We start from the raw sequence: 22,659 nt of genomic DNA on the forward strand, positions 1-22,659 counted from the left end.
GACGTTTCGATGTGGACGAACTACTTTTGGGAAACGATTGAACACAAAAGTGGGGACGCTGAGCGTTTTTAGACGATTTTAAAATTGAAATGGAATATTGCTCCACCTTCAATCGACGAGTGAGTGAGGGACTCATTGGATCATTTTTGGTCATGTCAGGGATTCTCTCTTATCTTAGAGGGTAAATCTCGTCAACCACAACCTGTTTCAGGGAGTCATGCCCACAAATCGATCCTCAAACCTGAAGGGGGATAAGTGTTTAACAAGACAAATCTTATTCATGATCAGTAGGATTTCCTCTCCTCGGATCGGACTGGTTCATCCCCTGCCTCTGGATGGGGTTCTCTTCGATTGGAGGCCACCCTGCTCAGCTGAGAATGGTTCCACATTAACAGCCTAAGAATACATGGTTACTGAGCAACTTAAGAACTTTGAGGATGGATTTTGACTGCACTTTTGTACGTCGCTCTGGACAAGGGCTTCTGCTAAATGCCGCAAATGTAAATGTAATTAACATCAACAGTGTGCAATGGGCTCAACACCAGGTTCCATTTAACTCAGTGGATGGGCTCCCCTTTTGAGTCTGGTTCCTCTCAAGGAGGTTTTTCTCGCCGCAATAGTCACCGGCTCGTTTATTGGAGATGAACTTACAAATATAAGGAACAAACAAACAGGACCAACCCATCTTGTGCATTTTTTACTAGAGCAGTTTAAATTTGGTGCTTTGAGTACAAGTCTTTGATTGGTTGAAATGAAAACCTGCACCCACATCAGCTCTTAGTGGAAAAGATTGGAGACCCCTGATTTAGTGGGTCCAAAACTGAGCTAAACAGGAGGGTAGACTTGTCTAAAAGGGTTCAGCAAGCTTCTGAATCCCCGTCTGAAATGCTTCAAGAATCATTGATCGAACACGGAAAATCCCGAGAGAAACGATGGACACGCTTTATGGCACGTTCATGACCTCATGAATGAAAGATGTTTAAAACAGAAACTGAAGAACGCAAACTGGTAGCTCCAAGTTTAATAACCTGCACTTACAAAACAAAAATATACTACAAACCAAAACACATTTTCTTTTTTCAAACCTTTGAATAAACACTGAAGTTAAAAAAAAATTAGTGGACATCATACAAATAAGGAGCGAAAAAAAACCAGAAGTCAACCAAACTACAGCAAATATTTCCTGTTATCTATTGTGTCCTGCGTACAAATAAAGTTAAGGTCAAACACATTTCTTTAATTCGTGAAATAAACGTGCAGGAAGAACAAAATCAAAATATGAAAATGATTATTCGGATTTCGCCAGCAAAGTTTCCACCATCTTGGTCAGGAAAGTATCGAGAAAATGGAAAAAGTCCTGAAAATGTCCCGCAGGATCGTCGGTCGCTTTGAACTTGAGCACGGCCTTTGTGCACTCGTCGCTCCCCGCCAGGACCGCGTCCACCCTGAACACCAGCTTCACCTTGGGGCTTGAGTCGTTGTCAATGATATACTGCGTCACCCTGCTCTCGATGCTGCTGCAGCCCCCCTCCGGCTTTGAGGCCTCGTCACTCGTTTTGAGCAAAACTCTTCGGATCTTCCGTCGCCCGGCCCACACCGGGTGTGTCTGTGTCCAGGTCCAGTGAGCCTCCTCTGGATAATCTGCTGAAGGTTCCAGTCTCATCCTCTTTCCCTGGGGTGCGGAAGACGAGGATGGAGCCTCGTCCGTGGACAAGGGTCTCTTTTTCCCAGACTGAGATGTCAGCTCAAGATTATTGTTTACTTCCTCTTCCTTGGCCTGATCTTGACAGATCTCGACATAGTCGGAAGGTGTACACTTGAGAATGTCATTGAAAACCATTTCCAATATGGAGAGGACCTTCTTGAACCAAACGACTCGAAAAGCCTCTCCTGCAGAACTCAGCTCTGTGCGGAAAGACCGTGTCAAAAGGGCTTCCCTGAACGCGATGATGACTTCAGTGGCTTTTTCCGTAACATCCTGCGAACCCTCGAAGTGAGGTGCGAAAAGCTTGACCAACCCCCAGGACTTGCCTTTGGACGACTTGCGCTGGTACTGCAGGCTCCGGCAGTACTTCTCCGCTTCGCACAATTCCCTGCTCAGATTCTTGTGTGTTCGCTCTGTGATGTTGCCAGCTACATTATGGTGGAGTTCGAACGGGTCCAGAATGTTTACGGGTCCCAGTTTAGGGCGCACACTGGGTTTCTCTCTGGTGGAGTCTGAGCTCTCTGAAGTATCAGGCATCTCCTCATCTCTGCTTTGAAACTCCGTGATGGGAAGAGTCTGGCCGTCTCTCACGGACACCACCGATCCGGGAAAATCAAAATTGGAGTAGAATTTAAAGAAACCAAAAAGTAAGGTGCCTGACAGGGAAGAAGGGGAAATAAGACTATTAGAAACAGAAACAATGGGAGAACCTACATGAAAAGATCAACCTTTAGTGTGTCCGAGACTTTTTTAACCCGAACTGTAAGGAATTCTCGCTGATCTCATCTGCTCCTGGAGAAAGTTACCCTTGACATGAAGTATCTGAGGCCCTGGTCATCATAACCATATGTGGAACAAAACTGTATTAAAAATCTCTATATACTGTAACATTTTCCCCAAGAACAGAGAGGCTCAAATACAGTTCCAGCATGAAAAATGCTCTGGTGAACTAAGCGAGCCCCATGAAGACATGGTTGCTGGGGTGAAGGTTGGAGTGGAAGAACTTCAGTGTCCTGCACAGAGCCCTGACCTCCTCAACCCCACTAACCACCTATGAAATGAAGTGGAGATGCCCCGACATCCCAACATTAGTTCCTGATCTCAGTAAAGCTGCATGAATACTAATCTCCATATCAATGCCCTAGATCTACAGATTAAACAACAAAAGGGCAAACATCTAGAATGAGATGTTCAACAAGCATATATATATATATATATATATATGTGTGTGTGACAGAAGAACATACTTTGGCTGAAATATCAAACTCTCTCCTAAACCAAATCATCAACCCAGGTACTCCCACAGATAATTAGATTAAACCTGCCCACTCCCACAGATAATCAGATTAATCCCATCCACTCCCACAGATAATTAGATTTAACCTGCCCACTCCCACAGATAATTAGATTAAACCTGCCCACTCCCACAGATAATGTAATTAATCCCACTCCCACAGATAATTAGATTAATCCCATCCACTCCCACAGATAATCTGGTTAAACCTGCCCACTCCCACAGATAATGTGATTAATCCCACACTCACAGGTAATCAGATTAATCCAATCCACACCCACAAATCAGATTAATACCACTCTCTCCCACAGATAATCAGATTAAATCACACCTACTCCCACAGATAATCAGATTAATCCCATCCACATATAAAATTAATCCCACTCTCTCCCACAGATAATCAGATTAATCCCATCCACATATAAAATTAATCCCACTCTCTCCCACAGATAATCAGATTAATCCCATCCACACTCACAAATCAGATTAATCCACCCACTCCCACATATAATCAGATTAATACCACCCACTCCCACATATAATCAGATTAATCCCACCCACTCCCACATATAATCAGATTAATCCCACCCACTCCCACATATAATCAGATTAATCCCACCCACTCCCACATATAATCAGATTAATCCCACCCACTCCCAAATATAATCAGATGAATCCCATGCGCTCCCACAGATAATCTGGTTAAACCCACTCTCGCTCACAGAAAATCTGATTAATCCTATTAATTCCCACCAATAATCGGATTATTTAACTAACCGAAATATAATCACTTTGTGCCGCTGGCCAGGATGAAACATCTACCTGGTCAGATGTAAAAGATGAGACTTGGTTTGCGTGTGCTAGCACATGCTTCAAAATGCAACTGTGGAACTCGAGAGCACATTCAAGACCCCCGGAAGTCAAAAAACAGTCATGGTTTCAGCTCCGAGTCGGACTCGAGTGATTCAACCCTGTGCGAATCCTGGGTCATGATGGATGGTAATGATTAACACTTACACAGGTCGTCTGTGTTTTTACTAGGAGGCACGCTGATCGGCTGGCTGGGGAAGGTGCAGTCCCATCCGTCGATGACACACTCCTCCTCCTCGCCTACACAAAGCAGATCAGATGAAGGATCAATTCCTTTCTCCTAGTGTACTCTTCAGTTTAAACACACACCATGGAAACAAGCGGAATTAATATGGACATTTTTTTATGTATAAATGAACGCAAAAGTTTGCGGACACCCCGAACTTGAGATTGGTGTGTGCTTCATCCCATTCCACATTTAATTAGAAAAACCTCCCCTCTGTTAGACTCTGTTTTACACAAGCCCCAAAAACCCCCCCAAAACCCCAAGAGCGCTCATTATTACAGCATAAGGTTTAAATATATAGTATTTAAATCTCGGAGTGTGATGTTGCCTGCATCGATGCTGATTTATTTATTTATTTTTCCTCCCCAATGAGGGATTACGGAGGTAAATCGGGTCGGTTCTACATACACGCCAGGTTCTTGAGCTGCTCCACTGAAGGCAGTACAGGTGGAGTGACGCTCTGCAAGTAGAAGAAGACCAGCAGCGTCAAAGCGTAGTTGTTCATCAGCGGCCCGCTGCCCGATGGATTCCCTGCGAAAGGAAACAAATTCGCGGGAAAACGATAAACAATAATCCGGTGAAGAACAATTTGGACGTGTATACATATAAAATACGGTATGTGAACAAAAGTATTGGGATCTTATGGTCAGGTGTCCACAAACTTTTGGCTATAAGGTGTATTTATTCTATGCAACATTCTGGATAAAAACAAACAAACAACAACAAAAAAACTATCCACATGACATGTGAACAGTGTAATGAACAGCAGTGATTTGAGCTCCCCCTGGTGGACGATCTACATCCTTCATCATTCACGCCACTAACTTTTATGCACCGATGCGAATCGCTGAATCTTACAATCTTTGGAATGTGTGTGTGTGTGTGTGTGTGTGTGTGTGTGTGTGTGTGTGTGTGTGTGTGTGTGTGTGTGTGTTCTAATCCGGTACCTGCGAGTTGTTTCTGTTTGGCCCAGAATCGTACAGAATACACGAGAGGACGCACTCTGGAGTCCAGCGCTGAGCACAGCTGGAGGAATCGCGTGTTTCTCACCGCCAACCTGCAGTCAGAAGATCAATAATAAAGAGTCAAAATAGTCCAAATGTCAAACGAACGACTTTGGGAAAGAACTGAAATGAAATCATTTTAAAGGCGGTTATAATAGAAGTTAAAACGGTCAAAAGAACTCGACAAGGTGGGAAAAAATAATAATAATCAGTATAATAATAAATATAATCAGGTCAAATGATGAGGATGGATTATAAATAGACGATGACGAACAAATAATTAATGATTATTGATGCCTGCATATAACTGTGGATGAGTGATGGATGATGGAGGATGATGATGGATGGATGAATGACAAATGAATAATGATGGATGAATGAATGATGAGGAATAAATGAATTAATGAATGATGAACACGTGAATTCTGATGGCTGAATTAATAAATGATAGATAAAAGAATGATAGATGGATGAATGGTGATGGATAAATAAATAAGGAAAGATGAATGAATGATGGATAGATGAATAATGAATACATGAATTATGATGAATGGTGATGGATGAATAAGAATAGATAAATGAATGATGAATAATGTGTGGATGAATGAATAATTAATGAATGATGAATAAGTGAATTATGATGGATGGATGAATGAGAGAAGAATAATGGATGGATAAATAAATTAGGAAAGATGAATGAATAAATGAATGATGAATAAATGATGGATGGGTGAATGAATGATAGGTGAATGAATGAATGATTGATGAATAAATAATAATGGATGAATGAATGATTATGTGAATTATGATGGATGAATGAATGAATAATGAATACATGATGATGGATGAATGAATGATGGATGGAGGACGTTGTACCTGTTGTTGATGGTGATGTCCCCCTGCAGGTTGAGCTGCCGATAGCTGAACTTGACCACGGGGAGACGTGCGCTGCTCACCGTCTGGACCTTGTGTACTCCTGGCGTGCACTTCCTTAAAATAGCTGCCACCAGCTCCAGCAGCTCCACAGTGGAGGCCGTGGCCAGGTCGATGTCGGACAGGATGGAGTCCTCCGACTGGCTGTCCTCTGACTGGTTCTCTCCGGTCTGCTTACCGCCATGAGGAGAAAATCCCACATCTTTATCCTGTTTTTTCTTCCTGATTTTTTTTCTATAAACCATTTTTTATCGAGGCCAAGTATCTCGTGTGATCACGGACCTGTTCAGACTTCCTGCTGCGCTTCTGGAAAGCTTTGGCGTCCTCCAGGTCCAGGACGAGATCGAGGTCACAGGAGTGGACGCCGAACGTGTTCACGGACGAGCCGAAAGGTACGATCCGGCAATCTGAGGGAAAATAAACAGAGGACGGCGGTTAAGCGAAAGATCAAATCGACCAACACAAGCAGCGATCGACAGTTTAGCATGCCGGAATGGTGGAAATTTACAGCAGGACACACGGAGAGGGAATCGTACTGAACATGATGAGCAGCACGGCAACACAATCATACCAAGACGCCAAGTCAGGGAAAAACTGACTGTCTGGCTCCCGGGATTCCACTGTACAGAAGTAGGAAAAACTATCTGTATGTATTGTTGCCAATAACCGAAAGTTCCAGCGACCCCTAGTGATAGATTTTTGATAGACATTAAATAGATTTTTTTTTTTTTTTTATAAAGGTTGTTCAATCTTATAATAAAATAAATAAATAAATAAAAGCCCTGGAACCAGGTGTACCTTATTTAAAATATTTATTTTACTTTTGTTCCGCCGTTTTCAGGATTACCAGGGTTTTTTTCAGCGCAAATGAATTGATCTCAACGTCTCTCGAACTAATTATTTCAAATATTTATTGAAATTATTAATTAATCATTTTACTAATTTCACATTTTTTTTTTATTTTGTGATACGACTGTAAAATGTCCCTCAGCTCTAACGATTACTTCCCGATCGTTTATAGGACAGACATGAGGTTTATGGTGACCTGGCAGGAACTCGATGAAGACCTCCTGCAGGAGCTGGACGAAGAGGTTCCTCGCTTTCGTGTCGTTCTCGCTCAGCTGGAAGATCTCCACCATTTTCTGCATCTGCTCGTTCACCTGAGGGAGAGAGGAAACGATGTGAGACGGATGAACAAATGTTTGTGTGTGGAATGGAGATAGAGAGAGAGAGTCAGGAAGCTTACAGAAGATGTAAGGCAGAGTTCAAAGTTGAGCTTCTCCAGGCTGATGTGAGCTTTGCCATGGTCGTGTTTTTCCTTGCTGGCCAACTTGAACCCCTTCTTCTCTCTGGGTTTGACACGGAGCTTCAATCCGTCCAGACGGTGCTGCAGCTGAGCCAACACTGCCTCGGTGCTCGCGGTCTCCACAAACTCCACTATGGCATACAGACTCTGTTTGGAAACACACACAGGCACACATAGGAGATGAATGGGAAGTTCCTCAGGGTTCAGCACTAGGACCGTTCCATTAAAGGGTTGTGCTTAAATGAAATGGCACACACAGACCCGCTCCTTGTCCACGATGACCTCAGCCACGGGTCCGAACTGCTGGAAATATTCCGTCAGGTCACACGTGGATACATTGGGTTTGAAGCCGCTGACGTAGACGCTGTTCTGCTCCTGAGCTTTCCTCTTGGAGCGCAGCCTGCACAGGTTCTGATGCTTTTTCCCCTTCTTGTGCGCTTCTAAAGTCGGCCCTGAAACATGTCAGACAGACAGGTATGCAGACATTAGGCAGGCAGACAGCTTAGACAGAGAGAGACAGACATGTTATAGAGACGGAGGAGTTAGACACACAGTAATGCTGGGCAGACAGACAGATAATTATGTTGGAAAGACAGGTTAGACAAGAGGTAATTAGGTTGACACACAGACAGGCTAGACAGACAGGTAAACATGTTGGACAGGCAGGTGGTTATGTAAGACAGACAGCTAGACACTGATTATGTAAACCAAACAATCAGGGGGTTAATGTTGGCCAGACAGACAGAAAGATTATGTTGACAGGGGGTTATATTGGACAGACAGACAGACAGTCAAACAGACAGATGAATATGCTAAACAGACAGGTGGTTATGATGGACAAAGACAGAAAATTATGTTGGACAGACAGAAAGAAAATGGTTATGTTGGACAGAGACTGACATGCAATATAGACATGTTAGTTAGACACAAATGCTAGGCAGACAGACAGATGATTATGTTGGCCAGACTGGCAGAAAGATGATTATGTTGGACAGACAGACAGGGTGTTATATTGGACAGCCAGACAGTCAAACAAAAAGATGATTATATTGGACAAACAGTCAAACAGACATGATTATGTTGGACAGACAGACTGGTGGTTATTTTGAACAGACAGAAAGATGATTATATTGGACAAACAGACAGGGGGTTATAATGGACGGACAGACAGACAATTATGTTGGACAGACAGACAGGTGGTTATTTTGGACAGACAGACAGACAGACAGACAGACAGACAGACAGGGGGTTATATTGGACGGACAGACAGACAATTATGTTGGACAGACAGACAGGTGGTTATTTTGGACGGACAGACAGACAGACAGACAGACAGGGGGTTATATTGGACAGACAGACAGTTAAACAGACAGATGATTATATTGGACAGACAGGCAGGGGTTATAATGGACGGACAGACAGATAGGTGTTTATGTTTGTCAGACAAACAGACAGACAGACAGGCGCTCGCGACACACGACTGCGCATCAACATTCACCCAAAAGAACCGACTCAACGAACCGACTCCTCCGTGAAAAGTTGAACCGCAACAGAACTTAAATAAACTTTGTTCAGATGCGAATAAAATCCACTTAAATAAACACGCTGCTTTATTTGTGGTCCTTTCATTATATGAACAGAAATGTATAAATGTAATTGTTTTTATATTCTAGCCGCCACGCTGCTTCAGTTATTCCGGATCACAACGCGCTCAAAACGTTTCCCACAGAGGAATGCTAACGCAGCTAGCTCGCGCTAATACAAATTCCTCATGGAGAAATATCACGAACGCACCGTTGGGGATTTGAACGTCACACAGTTTACAGTGAAATCCTCTCGGTAAGGTCTGGATGTCCGGATCAGCCTCCATCGTGCTTCTCAACAAGAGGAGGGAAAAAAAATCAAATCTCCCTCCGGGTCAGATTTAACTTCCTCCTCCAAGGCGAGCTTCTTCTTCTGCGACACATTTATTTTTCTTCTTCGGCTTGTTGGCGGGTGAATTTTTTTTCACCGATGCGCACCATCGCCACCTACAGGTCAAACGTTGGAATCCGCTTTAAATTAATTATAGAAATAAATATATTTAAACTTCCATAAATGTATATAAATGTAATTTACATCTATGGAGCTAAAACAGCTAAATAATGTATTTTTCTTAAAACAATGGGATGATGGAAATTCGTACATTTTTGTTTCAGCAGATTTTGCAATACATTTTTTAATTATAAACTTTTATAAAAATCTAATAAAATAAGTCAAATCTGGAGTTTATTCAAACACTCCATCACACACAGACCAAAAAAAATAAAGTGACCACACCCTTTTCCAATCCTCAGACTGTTTATTATGAAGATTTATTTCCCCCAAAAAACTGCAAATACAGATAAATGCTTAAAATACATGAATTTGAATTAAAAAAAAAAAAAAAAAAGCATATGATTGACAAGGACATAAAATGAAACGTCTCCACCCCAAACAAGAAGAGAAACGGCAGAGTGGCTATAAAAGGAGATGGAGGGAACCCCCCCCCCCCCAAAAAAAAAACAATCCTGATAAAACTGCAATAAATGACCCCAAATGTTCCAAGCTTTAAAAAAAAATACATTTGAAATGATTTTTAAAAACAATGCTTTTTTAAACAAATTAATGAGAATAAAAAAATAAATCGATACAAAAAGCCAACAAAAATATATAAAACCCCTCTTTCTTGCAGATTATTTACATCTGAAGATCAGTGCTTTATTTCCTTCTCGTCCGTCTGACGGGAGCTGAAGGGACGTCCGTCTCAACTTTCTTCTGCCCTCGGGTTCCTCTGCGAGCGCTCGCCTCTGCGAACGGAACAATCGGTGGTCATTAAATGGATTGAAATCGTTTAAAAGAATTAGCGTTTCTGCGCACTTTTCAGGCTTCGTACACCCCCCCTCCCCCTTCAGATTTTTCCAGACTAAAGCTACGCAGAATTCCGCGTTTAGTCTCTGCTTTGCACTTTTCTTTTCTCATCACCGAACATGAAAGCGTACACAACAAAGCCAGGGGTATAAGAAAGAAGCTCGGGTTAGCGTGGCGTCGCCGTGGTCACTCGCTCCGTGCTGGAAATACGATTTGTAGTGCGCCGTTTTGCGGATTCTTTAAAGTTTGCGTCAAGAATTTCTCAGAAAAAGAGAAAATCCTGATAAATCCGCATATCGAGGGAGTGAAGAAATGAATAAAGACATTTGTTAAAAGTAAAAAAAATTGCGAACTATTTAATACAATTGTTCCGTTTATTTAATCGAATTTAATTGACTACTCGGCCAAACGACATTATTTGCCTCAATGCTTTTTTTTTTTTACTCGCAGTCTGATTGGCTGAGCCAATCGAAACCCTGCGTTTAAAAAGTCTGACTTAAAAGCGTGTGGAAGCTCTAAAATCTAGGTTTTGCACTAATTACTGATCAAGTGGAGAACTCACCCGAGACCGGGTCCTGAGCCGGAACGTCTTCCAGAGCTGCTTTTCTCCGACCTCTTACGGGTTTGTCTTCTTTTTTAGGGGCGACGACTTTTGCTCCCACTTCGGGAGTCTCTTCTGCCTCCTTCGTCGCCGTTCTCCTCCCTTTGGCTGGCGCTGCTTCGTTTGCTGAACCTTCTGCTCCAGCTTCTCTGCCTCTTTTCCTCTTCGGTAAGGACTCTGTATCTTGCGTTTCCTCGGTTACATCCTCCACGACCTTCCTTTTCTGCCCCCTCTTTGGGCCTTCGACATTCTGAGAGACTACCGAAGGGGCCGCCCTTCCTCTCCGGACTGGTTGAACATTTTCTTCAGCAACTGGCTTCTCGGGCTCGGGTTCTTCTAGTTTCTTTGCTCCTCTTCCTTTGCGCCCTTTGACTGCTGGATGTGACTGTTGCTTGGCCTCTGCATCGTCTTTAGATTCTGGTTTTTCTTTCGTCTTAGACTTCTGCAGTTCAGGTTCTTCTTTATCTTCATTGACTGAGGTGTCCTTAGTTGGGAGCATGGCTTTCTGGATGGGTTTCCCTCTACCTCTCTTAGGTACCGCCTTACTGCTAGGTCCATCAGAGTCGGTTTCTTTACCAGTGGACTCTGCTACCTTTGTTTCGTTGTTGACAGGTTCCACAACATCTTTTTCGGCGAGTTCTGGCTCAGATTTTGGCGCGGCTTTTCTTCCACGGCTGGGCTTGACAACTGGAGGAGGAGCTTTGACGCTAGCTGCGTGACGGCCTCTCTTAACTGGAGCTTCTGCTTCAGCCTTGACAGCAGCTGTGCGCTTTCCTCTGACTGTTTTTTCTTCGGGGGCCTCCGACTGCTGAGCGTTTTCCGAGTCGACACCGGTTTTATTTTGTTCTTCATCCTGAGATTCATTTAAGACCTGAGTTCTGGGCTGTTTTGTCCTCCTGCCTCCTCGGACAGTTTTCACCACTGGTTCTTCTGCTGGTTCCTCAATCACAGCAACTGTCGCAATGGTTTCTGTAGCAGGACCATTCACAGCGTCCCGCTTGTTTCTGGCACCTCGGCCGGACCGGACCGCTGGAGCTTCTGGTTTAGCCTCAGATTCAACTGCATGAGGTTGGACATTGGACTTGTCAAACACTGCTTGATTGTTAAAAGCCACCTTCCTTCCTCGTCTTGACTTCACCACGGGCTCGTCAGGCATCACCTCAGAATCTGGAGCGGGGTTTGACGTTTCTTCAACTGGGGTCTCCTTCTTTGTCATCCTGCCTCTCCTTGTTTTCGAGTTGGCAAGTTCTCCTAACTGAACTTCAGCACTTGCTGGTACTTGGGGCTCAACTACATCATCAAGCGCCACGATACCTGAGCTCTTGGAGTCCGACTCCACGACGATGGTGGTGGGTTCGAGAGATTCCTCAATTAGCGGCGCCTTTAGCATTTCCTTCTTTGCTGGCCTTCCTCTTCTGGATTTTGTGGTAGATTTCTGAATTTCTGCTACAGAACACTCTGGTACAACAGCTTCAGTCTCCACTACAACATCTTGGATTTGAATCTCAAAGATTTCCTTAACTTCTGCAACCGGTGAGGGTTCCTTTCTTGTTGTCCTGCCTCTCCTTGCTCTGGTGTTGGACTTAGCGGGAGCCTCAATGTCGGCTGATTGCTGAAGTTCAGAACTCTCTGATGCCACGGCAACTTCCTCGACCGAAGTTTTAGGCAGAGTTTCTGGCTCGTGTGGTTTCTCTGATTCATGTTTATTTTTTATGCCTCTCCTGGCTCTAGGAGCTGGAGAGTTCACGGTGAGTACTGGTTCTGCAGAAGCCTTCAAGTCAGCAACCAGCAAAACTTGAACATTTTGTCCAGCGTTTCTTCCTCTCCTGGGTTTAAGTGCCACTTGCTCATCTTCTGAAGAGGACTGAGATGATTTCTGAACCTCGACTTGCTCCTTGGCGATTCTTCCTCTGCTCGATTTTCGAGCAGGACTTTGTACAGGAGCGTCCTTGAGAAGTTCAACAAAGGACTTGCCTCTCTTTGCTCGCACAGAAGGAACAGGTGTTGCGGAATCAACGCTAGGTTCCTCCTCAGTTCCTGAAACTGTAGCAGAAAGGGAATCGGAATCCACCAGATGTTCTTGACTTTTCTGGGATTTCTGGGTAGTTCTAACTTGAGCACCACGCCTCGTCTTTTTCGCAGGGGGGGATCTGTGGCATTGCTCCTCTTGCTGGAATCCTGCAGATGGTGTGGACTCTACAGCCATGCTCATGGTTTCAGAAGTGCAAACAACCATCACTTCATGAGAGGTGACCGGGTCCATTTCCTGGTAAGAATTCTTTGCTCCTTCAGCCTCAATCTGCAGGACAACAGCTGCTTGGGCATTCTTTTTCACATCCTCAGCTGGGCAGATGTTCTCCTTCTCCTCGCTGGCATCTTTAAAAGAACAGATGAACCCATTTTTAGAGTATATTCTTCTACAAAACATTTCAAACAAGAGCTAAACAATTGTGCCTGGAAAGAACAGCAAATGAACTTACCTTCCACAGAGAAAACCCCACAAACGACGGTGGAACCCAGCAATTCATCGTTTTTCTGCTTGGGGGACTTCATCAAATTATCGATTCCAAAGTCGTTCTCGACTGGCTCTCCTTTCTCCTTGGGGGTCTGCAGCAAGCGCTTCACACCAACTAAATCTTCAACCGGCTGGTTCTTCTGCTTGGGGGTTTTCATTAAGTGTTGCACACCAGTGAGGTCTTCCTCAACTGGTTGTTTCTTCTGCTTGGGGGTTTTCATCTGCTGTTGAACACCAGTGAGGTCTTCCTCAATTGGTTGTTTCTTCTGCTTGGGGGTTTTAATCTGCTGTTGAACGCCAGTGAGGTCTTCCTCAACTGGTTGTTTTTTCTGCTTGGGGGTTTCGATCTTCTGTTGAACACCAGCGGGATCTTCCCCAACCAACTGCTTACTCAACTTGGGAGTTTTCATTAACTGCTCAATGCCAGTCAGGTCTTCCTCAACTGGTTGTTTCTTCAGCTTGGGGGTTTTCAGCATCTGCTTAATGCCAGTGAGGTCCTCCTCAACCGCCCGTTTCTTCTGTTTGGGGGTCTTCATCATCTGCTGTATGCCAGTGAGGTCTTCTTCAATCACCCGTTTCTTCTGCTTGGGAGTTTTCATCAATCGTTTCACTCCAGTAAGGTCCTCCTCTTGCTTATCCTTTTGGGTCTTGTCAAGTCTCTGCAAGCGTACAGCACACACTACAGGACTGTTCTTAACCTCTAATGAGGTTTCCGTTCGCTTAGGGGTATTAAAAAGTTCTTGAACACCTTCCAAACTCTCTTCCTGAGGTAGTTTTGGTTCTTTGGGTGTCTTGAGCAATTTGCCTCTTAGATCTTCGATAGGCTCTGGTTTCTGCTTAGGCGTTCTCATTAGTCTTTTGACTCCTGTAAGGCATTCTGACAGGGCTGGTTTTTGTCGTGGTGTTCGGGCTGGTACGACCTTCTTGTTTTTGGTTTGATCTTCACTGGGCATATCGGGAGATAAAGAATGGGCTGCAGAGATGTCCATTTCTTCGATTAAACTTCCATCCTGGTTGCCCTGGAGGAGCCTAGTTACGGCTTCACTGTTGTAGCGCCCCGGTTTGGCAGTGGACTTGAGACTCATGGGAGAGACCACCATTTCACCTGTATGCGGAAAATGTAACGAGTTTATTCTGGCAAAACTAAACTTATTAAAGAGTTAAAACAGGGGTCCCCGAACTTTTTTTCGGTGAGGGCCACATCCTTTTTTTTTTTTTTTCTAATTCATTGCTATTGATTAGATTGTATTTGCTTATAACTGATTAAATCTACCATTTTTTTAAATGGACAATGTATGAAAAAAAAATAAACAACTACAATACTGTTTTCAATAAATTATACAAAGATAAATATATTAATGCGCTCTCCATGCAGCACACAACACGCGGTGTCAGTCATTCGCCTCTAGTGGCCGCTCTTGTAACAACAGCAGACCAGAACCTGGAAAAACTAGTGGTGTGTATTTTTGCTGATAGTTCCAGCGGTCGACAATCGGTGCCTCCACCTCTATATTTCGTTTGATATTTTAATTTGAAAGACAACCTTGTATTATTAAATACAGTTATATGAGCAAAAAAAAAATTATTATTTTTTTAATTAAAACCATGTTTTCAAATTTTAATTGCCATTGTTCAGAGAGCCGTTCCAAATGTGCCCACGGGCCGTAGTTTTGGGGACCCTCAAATAAATAAGGAAACAAGACTTACCAGATTCTTCTGGTGTGTTCATTATAGACGTTTCAGTCATTTCGGCGACACCAAGGGGACTTGCTGGACACTGATTAGTCTTTGTAAAAGCACTCTTCCGTCTGTTAGCGGGAGTTTTGAAGATATCAGACACCCCTGCAAATTAGCCAAGATTTCAGAAATCCGGGAGACCCTCGTCTAGCACAGTACCAAAATATTGGAGACTGTCTAGTCATTTTAAGGTAAGGTTTGCTCTACGATCAGTAGATGACGTAATGTAAACCGGTTAGCCCCACCCACTTTACAGTGGGTCAAATCAGTGATTAGCTAACAGTGACAATTGAGCCTAAAATAAATCGGGTTTCTGCAGGTTTCACCGTGTCAAAGTTAAGAATTAAGACCATAAAGAATAAAATGTAAGATTATCACGTCAAAAACACACAAATACGTTTGTTATGCAAGTGCAAATAAATAGATGCAAATAAATTCGAGTATGACGGTTTCTTTGAAACGTTAGATATTTACATTTAATCTAGATTAAGAACAAAGATAAGGTTATTAATAAAAATAAATAAATAAATAAAACCCCCCACACACCGGTAAAATCTTCATCCATTTTCATGTCCTTTTTAAACAAAGCGACGTTGCATACTACTTTAGGGGCAGCACCAACACGCTGAGTCGGTCTCAAGTAAGCTTTGCCTACGACTATACTGGCCGGAGAATCTGCATGCCCAGTACTTGTGAGATCTTTTAGTCTGTGGGCAGGAGTCTGCAAGGAAATATAATAATAAAATATCAACTAAACAATTCAAAACATTTTAAAAAAAAACTAAGTAAAGCAGCAAAATTACCTTCGGTTTGGCCACTTTGGTCTGCTTGACTGCTGCTTTCTTGCTTGCCGTCTTCTTAGTGCCACCTTCCATTTGAGGTTTAGCTTGTCCGAACTTCACAATGTCAGCCCAAGAACTGACAACTTCAAACAAAACCAAAGGAGATTTAAAAAAGACATATAACAATAATAAAAAAAAGACAACAAATAATTCTACCTCCTACATCAAACGTACCTTTTAAGTTAGCACGTGAAGCTCCACTTCGCCGCGTTCGTACGACGTCACGTGCACTCTTCAGAACGCTTTTCGGGGTCTTCCGGGCAGACGCCTTCATGCTGCTCCGTCTCGCCGTGGCCCTCGGGGTCACGCATTTCCGAGGCTGTTCTACAAGTACGGACTCTTCTTTCGATTCTTTCTCCCGAACGGGGATTGGAGATGGGGTGCTGATTCGGGAAACCGAAAATCGGCCGTGCATCGTAGGCGTCTTGAGAAGGGACGCTTCACTCGTAGAGGGCGACTTCACTGATGGACTAGATCGCTTTGAGGATTTAGGGGTTGACTGGTTTGATGAGGATGGAGGGGTACTGGAAAGTTTACGAGTTTTAGCCTTTGGGCTTGGAGACTTTTTGACAGAGGAAGGAGTCTTGGCTGATGATGGACTCTTCGGAGTCTTGGGAGTGGTAGCAGTCTTGGGTATCTTGGCAGTGGAAGGAGTTTTTGGAGTCTTGGGCATCTTGGCAGGGGTGGTAGTCTTGGCAGTGGAAGGAGTTTTTGGAGTCTTGGGCATCTTGGCAGGGGAAGGAGATTTTGGAGTCTTGGGCATCTTGGCAGGGGAAGGAGATTTTGGAGTCTTGGGCATCTTGGCAGGGGAAGGAGATTTTGGAGTCTTGGGCGTCTTGGCAGGGGAAGGAGTCTTGGGTGTCTTGGAAGGGGAGGGAGTTTTTGGAGTCTTGGGCGTCTTGGCAGGGGAGGAAGTCTTGGGCGTCTTGGCAGGGGAGGGAGTTTTTGGAGTCTTGGGCGTCTTGGAAGGGGAGGGAGTTTTTGGAGTCTTGGGCGTCTTGGCAGGGGAAGCCAATGGTTTTGGCAAAGCGTTCTTAACAGGGCTCTCGGCAATATCCTCATTAAGCTGGTAACCCTACAGACAAGAGGCAGAGGCACTTAAGAAACCTGATTAAAATGAACACCTGAAAACAAAACACTACAAGTGCCCCTTCTCGAACATTACCATCAGCCCGATAGTGGAGGCTCTTCTGAGTAGAAACTGAGATTTCTGAGAGAACCCCAGGCTGCGTCTCCCGGGAGTTGCCCCTCGGCGTAGAGGGGAATTAGGCGGTAAACGCTTGTCAAACAGTTCAGGGCTCAGCTGTCCACCAAAAGACACTCGTTTTCTCTTGGCCGCTGGAAGGTGTAGGTTGTCACATTTGTGCTTCTTACTCGAGGCCTTGCCATCACCTGCTGGACACCAAGGTGGTTTAGTCAAAAGTTTGCAAAGAAATGCGTGTTAAATAATCTGCTAGACCGGATTTCCTTTTGAGTAAAGCTGCTTCTGCTTAACAGAGTTAACAGTCACTGAAATACAGGGAACATAAAGCAAAACGAAACACTCCCTTGAATGAACAAATGCAGTTTGTCGCATTTTGCAAGTGCGATTTTTAGAGTTAACAATAGGTCACCATAAGTTCTACATGTAGATTAGCAACAAAGATAGTAATTAATTGTATTGTGGTCAAGCATATTCTCTGTTAAATAACATTCATAAAATATTTATCTGACCTTTGTTGTCAGAAGTGGGCATGGCTACAACTTCCATTAAGACATCCTGGGCTTGAAGCCGTTTTCCCGCATTAGTTCTCGGAGACGTCCTCGTGACCTGTTTCGCACTGGCCTCTTCAGCATCTGCTGGTTCAGAGAGATTCGAGGAAGTGGTCTGGTTCTCCGTGGTTCGAGAAGCGCTGCTCCTCCTTTTTTTCGGAGACTTGGTCTTCGGACTCTCAAAGACGATTTGCTGGGCCACCTGGCCAGGGGTGAACTTCTGCGGCGTGTTCTTTTGAGACCCGCGCTTGCCGACGCCCTCGGGCGTGGCTGCGTTAACCTGAGCAGACAGGTTCTCCGTTTGAGCATCGTCTACAAGCTTGGCAGCAGAGGATCTTCTCTTCTTCTGGGTCGATTTCGGAGTCACCGGCTTCTCGTTCTCATGGGAAACCTTTTCGACTTCCTGTTTTTCCGCTGGAGGTCTAGAGAGGGGGGTGTCGGAGAAACTGATAGATTTCCATGCAGGTTTGGTGACCAGATCTTGTTTGACCATGTTGTAAAGATCGGAGAAGGGAGACAAGGTGCCGTCAATACTCGCTTTGGTTTCCTGACCCCCAACACTCTGATCCAGAGGGGCGGGAAGGTTGGAGCCATCTTTCAAACAAGTATCTAGAAGAAATGAAGGAAATTAGGACAAAAAGGTCAACCCACAGGCCATTATACTACGCAAGATCATCTGGGGAAAAAAGATCAGGAGAACTCACCTGTGGCGTTTTCAGACTTCTTTTTCTCTGTGGTTCCAGGTGTGCGCTTCACCTGCTGGTCTTTCAAGACCTGGAAATTCGAAACAGAGGGCAAGAGTAAAACCACAAATTGACAAATTATTTGTGCGTTATATTAATAAAAATGTTTTTTTGTTGTTGTTGTTTTCCCCCCCCATTCACCACAGAAACAACGTCCTAAATAGTTTTCCTTGAAAAAAATTCTTTTTTCCGAAAGTGTTTTGTTTTCTAACAGCATTATGACAGGACATTTTGGACACTTCGCCCAAAAATACCTCTCACCTTGACGGCTTCTTCTTTACCGGGTGTGGATAAGCGCTTCTTCTTCGGGGTTGGCGCAGGTGGATACTCGAACCTGCACAGGTCAAGAACAAGTTAAAATCAAACTAGTTATTAAAAAAACATAATAAATTCCTGCACTGAGAATGTTGCCAAAAACGCACCTGAAAGAGCGATCGATAATTGTGATTAGATCTCCGTGCTTTAAACGCTCGGACTGCTGCAGGATCGTGCCGTTGATGAGAGTCGGGTTCACTGAGCTCAGGTTGGTCAAAATAAGCTTTGCAAATAAAGAGAGGAGAGAGAGAAAGAAAAAAAAGGGTCAGTTTTGGAAATGGTCAAATGATCATACGCATCATAGGGTCGTCTCATTGAGAGTCCATTTTTATCTGAGCCTCCAAATCACTTAATACAGACGAGTCGATTCAGAGTCACTTCAGAGAGTTCACTCGGACTCTGGAACCTCGACAGGAACCCTGAGAGAGCGGGTAGTGTCAGGTTTATTAATAAGATTTCGCTCAAAGGGGGCGGGGCTTACAAGTGACTAGTTCTACGCAAATATCGAGTGGCTCATCTGCATATTCTATTGGGTGGTGATGAATAATAACAGCTAGGAGGCTTTTAATGACTCGGACCGATGCTGGCATCTGGCATACATTCGATTACCACAAACGTCAGCGGGAAAAACACACAACACACTCTTCGTTACCTCTTTGTTTTCGTTGAACTCGATTCTGCAGTGCTCTTTAGACACCTGGGGCAGCTGGATCCGGATATCACAGTCAAGCTTCCTGTAAACCAATCAGAAAGAACCAGCATGTCAGTTTGAGTGATTATTCATTCAGGGTGGAGAAAAAGCTTGCTTTTAATCCCTGAGTCAGCGTCTCCACCTGACGTACAAGATCAAATGATCGGCTTTAAACGATCGGCAAAGTCTATAAACGGCGTCAAATTGGCCGCAGTGGCTGAGCTGCTTTACTGGAAGGGTTTAGCATACAGTTTAGTCGCCGTTTATCGTTTTCACCTCCTTTTGGGAGCTGCGTTTTATGGCATATGGTGGGCGTGGCTAATGCTTTGATCGCTGTATTCGGCATCCAAACAGGGAAACCGGAAACTGGACTGAACTAGAGCCAATAATGCGGAAAAAAAAACTAAATCCGTTCAATGTTTAAAAAACACCCGAAGGTCGACCATCAGTTTGGTGTTTCACGCGCTTTTATATATATATTTTTTTTATTTATTTACCATTTAATTGGTAAAATCTATTAGGCATCAGCTGCCCTGATTTCTAAAAAAAAAATCATATTAATTGATCACAATCAAAGATTTAAAACAAATGACTACTGAAGGTAAATTAAGTGATTTTTCTGTATGTATTTTATTTATTTATAGACTCGTATTTGGACACAGTGCAGAAATCATTTCCAAAAAAAAAAAAGTGTCAAACGATTAAGGCTCTGGAAACGCTTGGTGACGTGGTGTCTAAAAACCCACGCTGATTGGCTATAAGAATGTATGACGTCAAAAAAAAAAAAACCCGCGTGTGTTCAAACAAGTTTCTTTTTCAGTGAGTCAAATCGAATCGTACGAATCGACTCCCATACAACGTGTTGCAGTTTTTTTTTTTAGTTTCCAAATCAAACCATTTTGAAATGCAATCCTTTCAAATAAATAAACAGATACTATATATTTTTCAAACCAACAAAACAAGATGTTGTAGTTTATGCACAATCTAACAGCTTGTAGGTGTCGGCTCGGAATCAAAAACAGGACGATTTACCCTCACGCAGCTCATGCGTTAAAAAGGAAAAGATTTCGATTTCGATTTGTTTTCTTGTTACACTCTAAATTACAGCACAAAAGAAAAAACTAATTATATAAATACACATCGTGGACAGTAGGAGAGTCGACTCAATTCGACACAGTGAGTCGACTCCTTTACTAACGACACATGGCTATTAAACAGCCATGCGAGAATTGGGTATGAAAAGTTAGACAACATAAGTACAAAAAAATTACTTCATATTACTACATATATAAATAAATATACATTAAAAGACAAATTGTTGGTTATTACATACCTCCCGAAAAGGCAGGATGCTGTGAGGGGAAATTCGGTGCCATCAGTCCCGTTTCTTTTGATCACCACGATTTTGCCGAGTAAAGGCATTTTCCTTACACTAGATGTACTTACCTGATGGATAAAAACAAAGTGATGAAAAACATTAAAATGCATAAGTGTTTATTCTTATTGTAATTTGAGGCTGAATTCAACACCTAGCCCGCTAACATGTGCTGCTCCACAGCTCCCTACATCGATCACAATCTTCTTTATAATGTCAGAAAAATAAACAACATACAACAACGCATGATTATTGATCATAGATTTTAAACAAGATATTAGTTCATCTATAAAACCGCCTGTGTTCTTTCAAGCACTGGTTTTCCGACAAATCCCGCCTCTTGGCGCTGATTGACTGGCACGTCTTACGGACATGGAAACCAGCCAATAGGAAGACGCTCGCGAGATAAACCAGCCAATCCCGGCGCACATGGAGAGAGCAGTCGGAAAACGGTTAGGATCTAAAAGGCGTAAAACCGCTAAGTTTGCCTAAGGGAAAAAACAGTGCACAAAACGTCCGATTTACGACATACACGTGTTACCTGAATTAAAACAGATCTTCAAGGCGAATTATATTCCATTGATCATTAAAAACCGCGACACTACAGCAGACATGGGCCTCCTCTGGAAGCGACCGCTTCACACTGACTACAGTACGAAGCGTGCCGGGGGCACGGTGCACGATCCGTATCCATCCGCCAAACACCAAACCGCTAAGCAACACAGACTTTCGTTTTAAATCGAATAAATAAATCAACACGAATTCTTTCACATTAAAGCACACGAACTAAACAAACCATTCAAGCCATCCGCGTGCCTTTCTGTCAGGAACTATTTTGTTTACTTCGAACAAGGCGGATGAACACCGCGGCCAATCACGACTACGAGTTTGAATGGAGTTCGAAATTCCGCGCGAAGGCATTTGATTGGTTCGACGCTAGAAAGGAGGCGGAACACCTTCCAGCCAATAGTAAGACGGCTGCTGTTTAAACTGCGTTTAAATGACAGCACAGATGGCCAGTCAGAACGCAGATTATGCAGATTATCTTTAATTATTATAATCTGACAAATGAAATGAATAAATTATACTTTATGGAAATGTATATGGGGATAAAAGGGTAAGTGTCATTTTTATTGGTGTTTATTTTTTTTTACATTCGAGATGCTCTTCTAAAATATTAATATATTCATAATAACTTATAATACTAATAATAAATAATAATACTGGTAATGAAACGGATGTTTATAGCTACTATAACATACGCAACATCAGGAAGATCAGACCCTTCCTAACAGTGCATCTCGTCCAGGCCCTTGTCATTTCTAGGCTGAATCATTGCAATGCTTTTCTGGCCGGACGTCCAACATGCAGCAGCAGGTCTTGTATTTAACAAGCCCAAGAGAGCCCATGCCTTTGTGGCTCTGACAAGTCCAGCAGCATCTCCACTTCGTGAGAAAACCGAGGAAGCCACAGCTGCCATCCAGAGAATCCTGAGCAGCTGCATCGCCGTCTGGTTTGGGAAACGACAAAAATTCTGTTCGCACAAAAATCGCAGTTTGTAAATTTGTTGCTTGAACCTAAAGTTTACACGTATTTAATTGTATTTTTATTTGGGCAATCACTGTGTACTAGGGGTGTAACGGTACACGGTACAGTCGTCCCCCAGAAAACATTAGAAAATCCGTGATTTTTAGACGCACCCCCCACAACAGGCTTTACAGTAAAAGTCACGTTTCAGACGATAAACAAAGCGACAACTAGGAACAATGGTTTTACTAGAACGGACTGAAAGATAGAGAGAGAGATAGCTGCTTTGTATTGAGGAACAAAGATGCTGCGATTCTATTGGGTGAGTCAACAG

At 43.3% G+C, this 22,659-nt stretch overlaps 2 protein-coding genes across 10 annotated transcripts; both read right to left on the bottom strand.

The window, feature by feature from the left end:
• Window positions 1–1,006: 1,006 nt before the first annotated feature.
• tut1 (terminal uridylyl transferase 1, U6 snRNA-specific) lies at window positions 1,007–9,317 on the bottom strand. 2 transcript variants are annotated; one of them, XM_083557361.1, is made up of 10 exons: window positions 9,133–9,317; window positions 7,600–7,790; window positions 7,279–7,485; window positions 7,078–7,192; window positions 6,315–6,439; window positions 5,976–6,202; window positions 5,043–5,152; window positions 4,504–4,626; window positions 4,017–4,109; window positions 1,007–2,361 (listed from the first exon to the last, which is right to left on the bottom strand). In XM_083557361.1, exons 1-10 carry the CDS (start codon window positions 9,206–9,208, stop codon window positions 1,289–1,291), a joined length of 2,340 nt encoding a protein of 779 aa, XP_083413487.1. In that variant the 5' UTR covers window positions 9,209–9,317; the 3' UTR covers window positions 1,007–1,288. The 2 variants fall into 2 exon arrangements, with proteins under 2 accessions (XP_083413487.1, XP_083413488.1); XM_083557362.1 differs by having other exon boundaries at window positions 5,976–6,195; window positions 6,311–6,439; window positions 9,133–9,308.
• Window positions 9,318–9,659: 342 nt separating this feature from the next.
• On the bottom strand, window positions 9,660–21,673 carry mki67 (marker of proliferation Ki-67). Of its 8 annotated transcripts, XM_083557060.1 has the most exons (16): window positions 21,340–21,469; window positions 20,953–21,004; window positions 20,757–20,869; window positions 19,385–19,466; window positions 18,840–18,955; window positions 18,679–18,751; window positions 18,379–18,448; window positions 17,636–18,283; window positions 17,088–17,317; window positions 16,097–16,997; window positions 15,884–16,005; window positions 15,627–15,801; window positions 15,051–15,185; window positions 13,309–14,448; window positions 10,790–13,204; window positions 9,660–10,166 (listed from the first exon to the last, which is right to left on the bottom strand). In XM_083557060.1, the coding sequence occupies exons 3-16, from the start codon at window positions 20,843–20,845 to the stop codon at window positions 10,078–10,080; spliced, it is 6,285 nt and encodes a 2,094-aa protein (XP_083413186.1). In that variant the 5' UTR covers window positions 20,846–20,869; window positions 20,953–21,004; window positions 21,340–21,469; the 3' UTR covers window positions 9,660–10,077. The 8 variants fall into 8 exon arrangements, with proteins under 8 accessions (XP_083413186.1, XP_083413184.1, XP_083413183.1 ...); XM_083557058.1 differs by lacking the exons at window positions 20,953–21,004; window positions 21,340–21,469 and adding an exon at window positions 21,595–21,673 and having other exon boundaries at window positions 18,379–18,433; XM_083557057.1 differs by lacking the exons at window positions 20,953–21,004; window positions 21,340–21,469 and adding an exon at window positions 21,595–21,673 and having other exon boundaries at window positions 17,088–17,314.
• Between the last annotated feature and the right edge of the window lie 986 nt (window positions 21,674–22,659).

This window comes from Silurus aristotelis, assembly GCF_946808225.1.
Source record: "Silurus aristotelis genome assembly, chromosome: 12".
NCBI classification, from domain to species: domain Eukaryota; kingdom Metazoa; phylum Chordata; class Actinopteri; order Siluriformes; family Siluridae; genus Silurus; species Silurus aristotelis.

Coding starts and splice junctions, on each gene's coding strand:
- tut1 (XM_083557361.1), bottom strand. CDS start 9,208: ATGGAGGCTGATCCGGACATCCAGACCTTACCGAGAGGATTTCACTGT. Junction 7,791..9,132: donor TGACGTTCAAATCCCCAACG/GTGCGTTCGTGA, acceptor GACATGTTTCAG/GGCCGACTTTAGAAGCGCAC. Junction 4,110..4,503: donor GCAGCTCAAGAACCTGGCGT/GTATGTAGAACC, acceptor TGCTTTGTGTAG/GCGAGGAGGAGGAGTGTGTC.
- mki67 (XM_083557056.1), bottom strand. Junction 15,802..15,883: donor CCAAAGTGGCCAAACCGAAG/GTAATTTTGCTG, acceptor ATTTCCTTGCAG/ACTCCTGCCCACAGACTAAA. Junction 14,449..15,050: donor GAACACACCAGAAGAATCTG/GTAAGTCTTGTT, acceptor TTCCGCATACAG/GTGAAATGGTGGTCTCTCCC.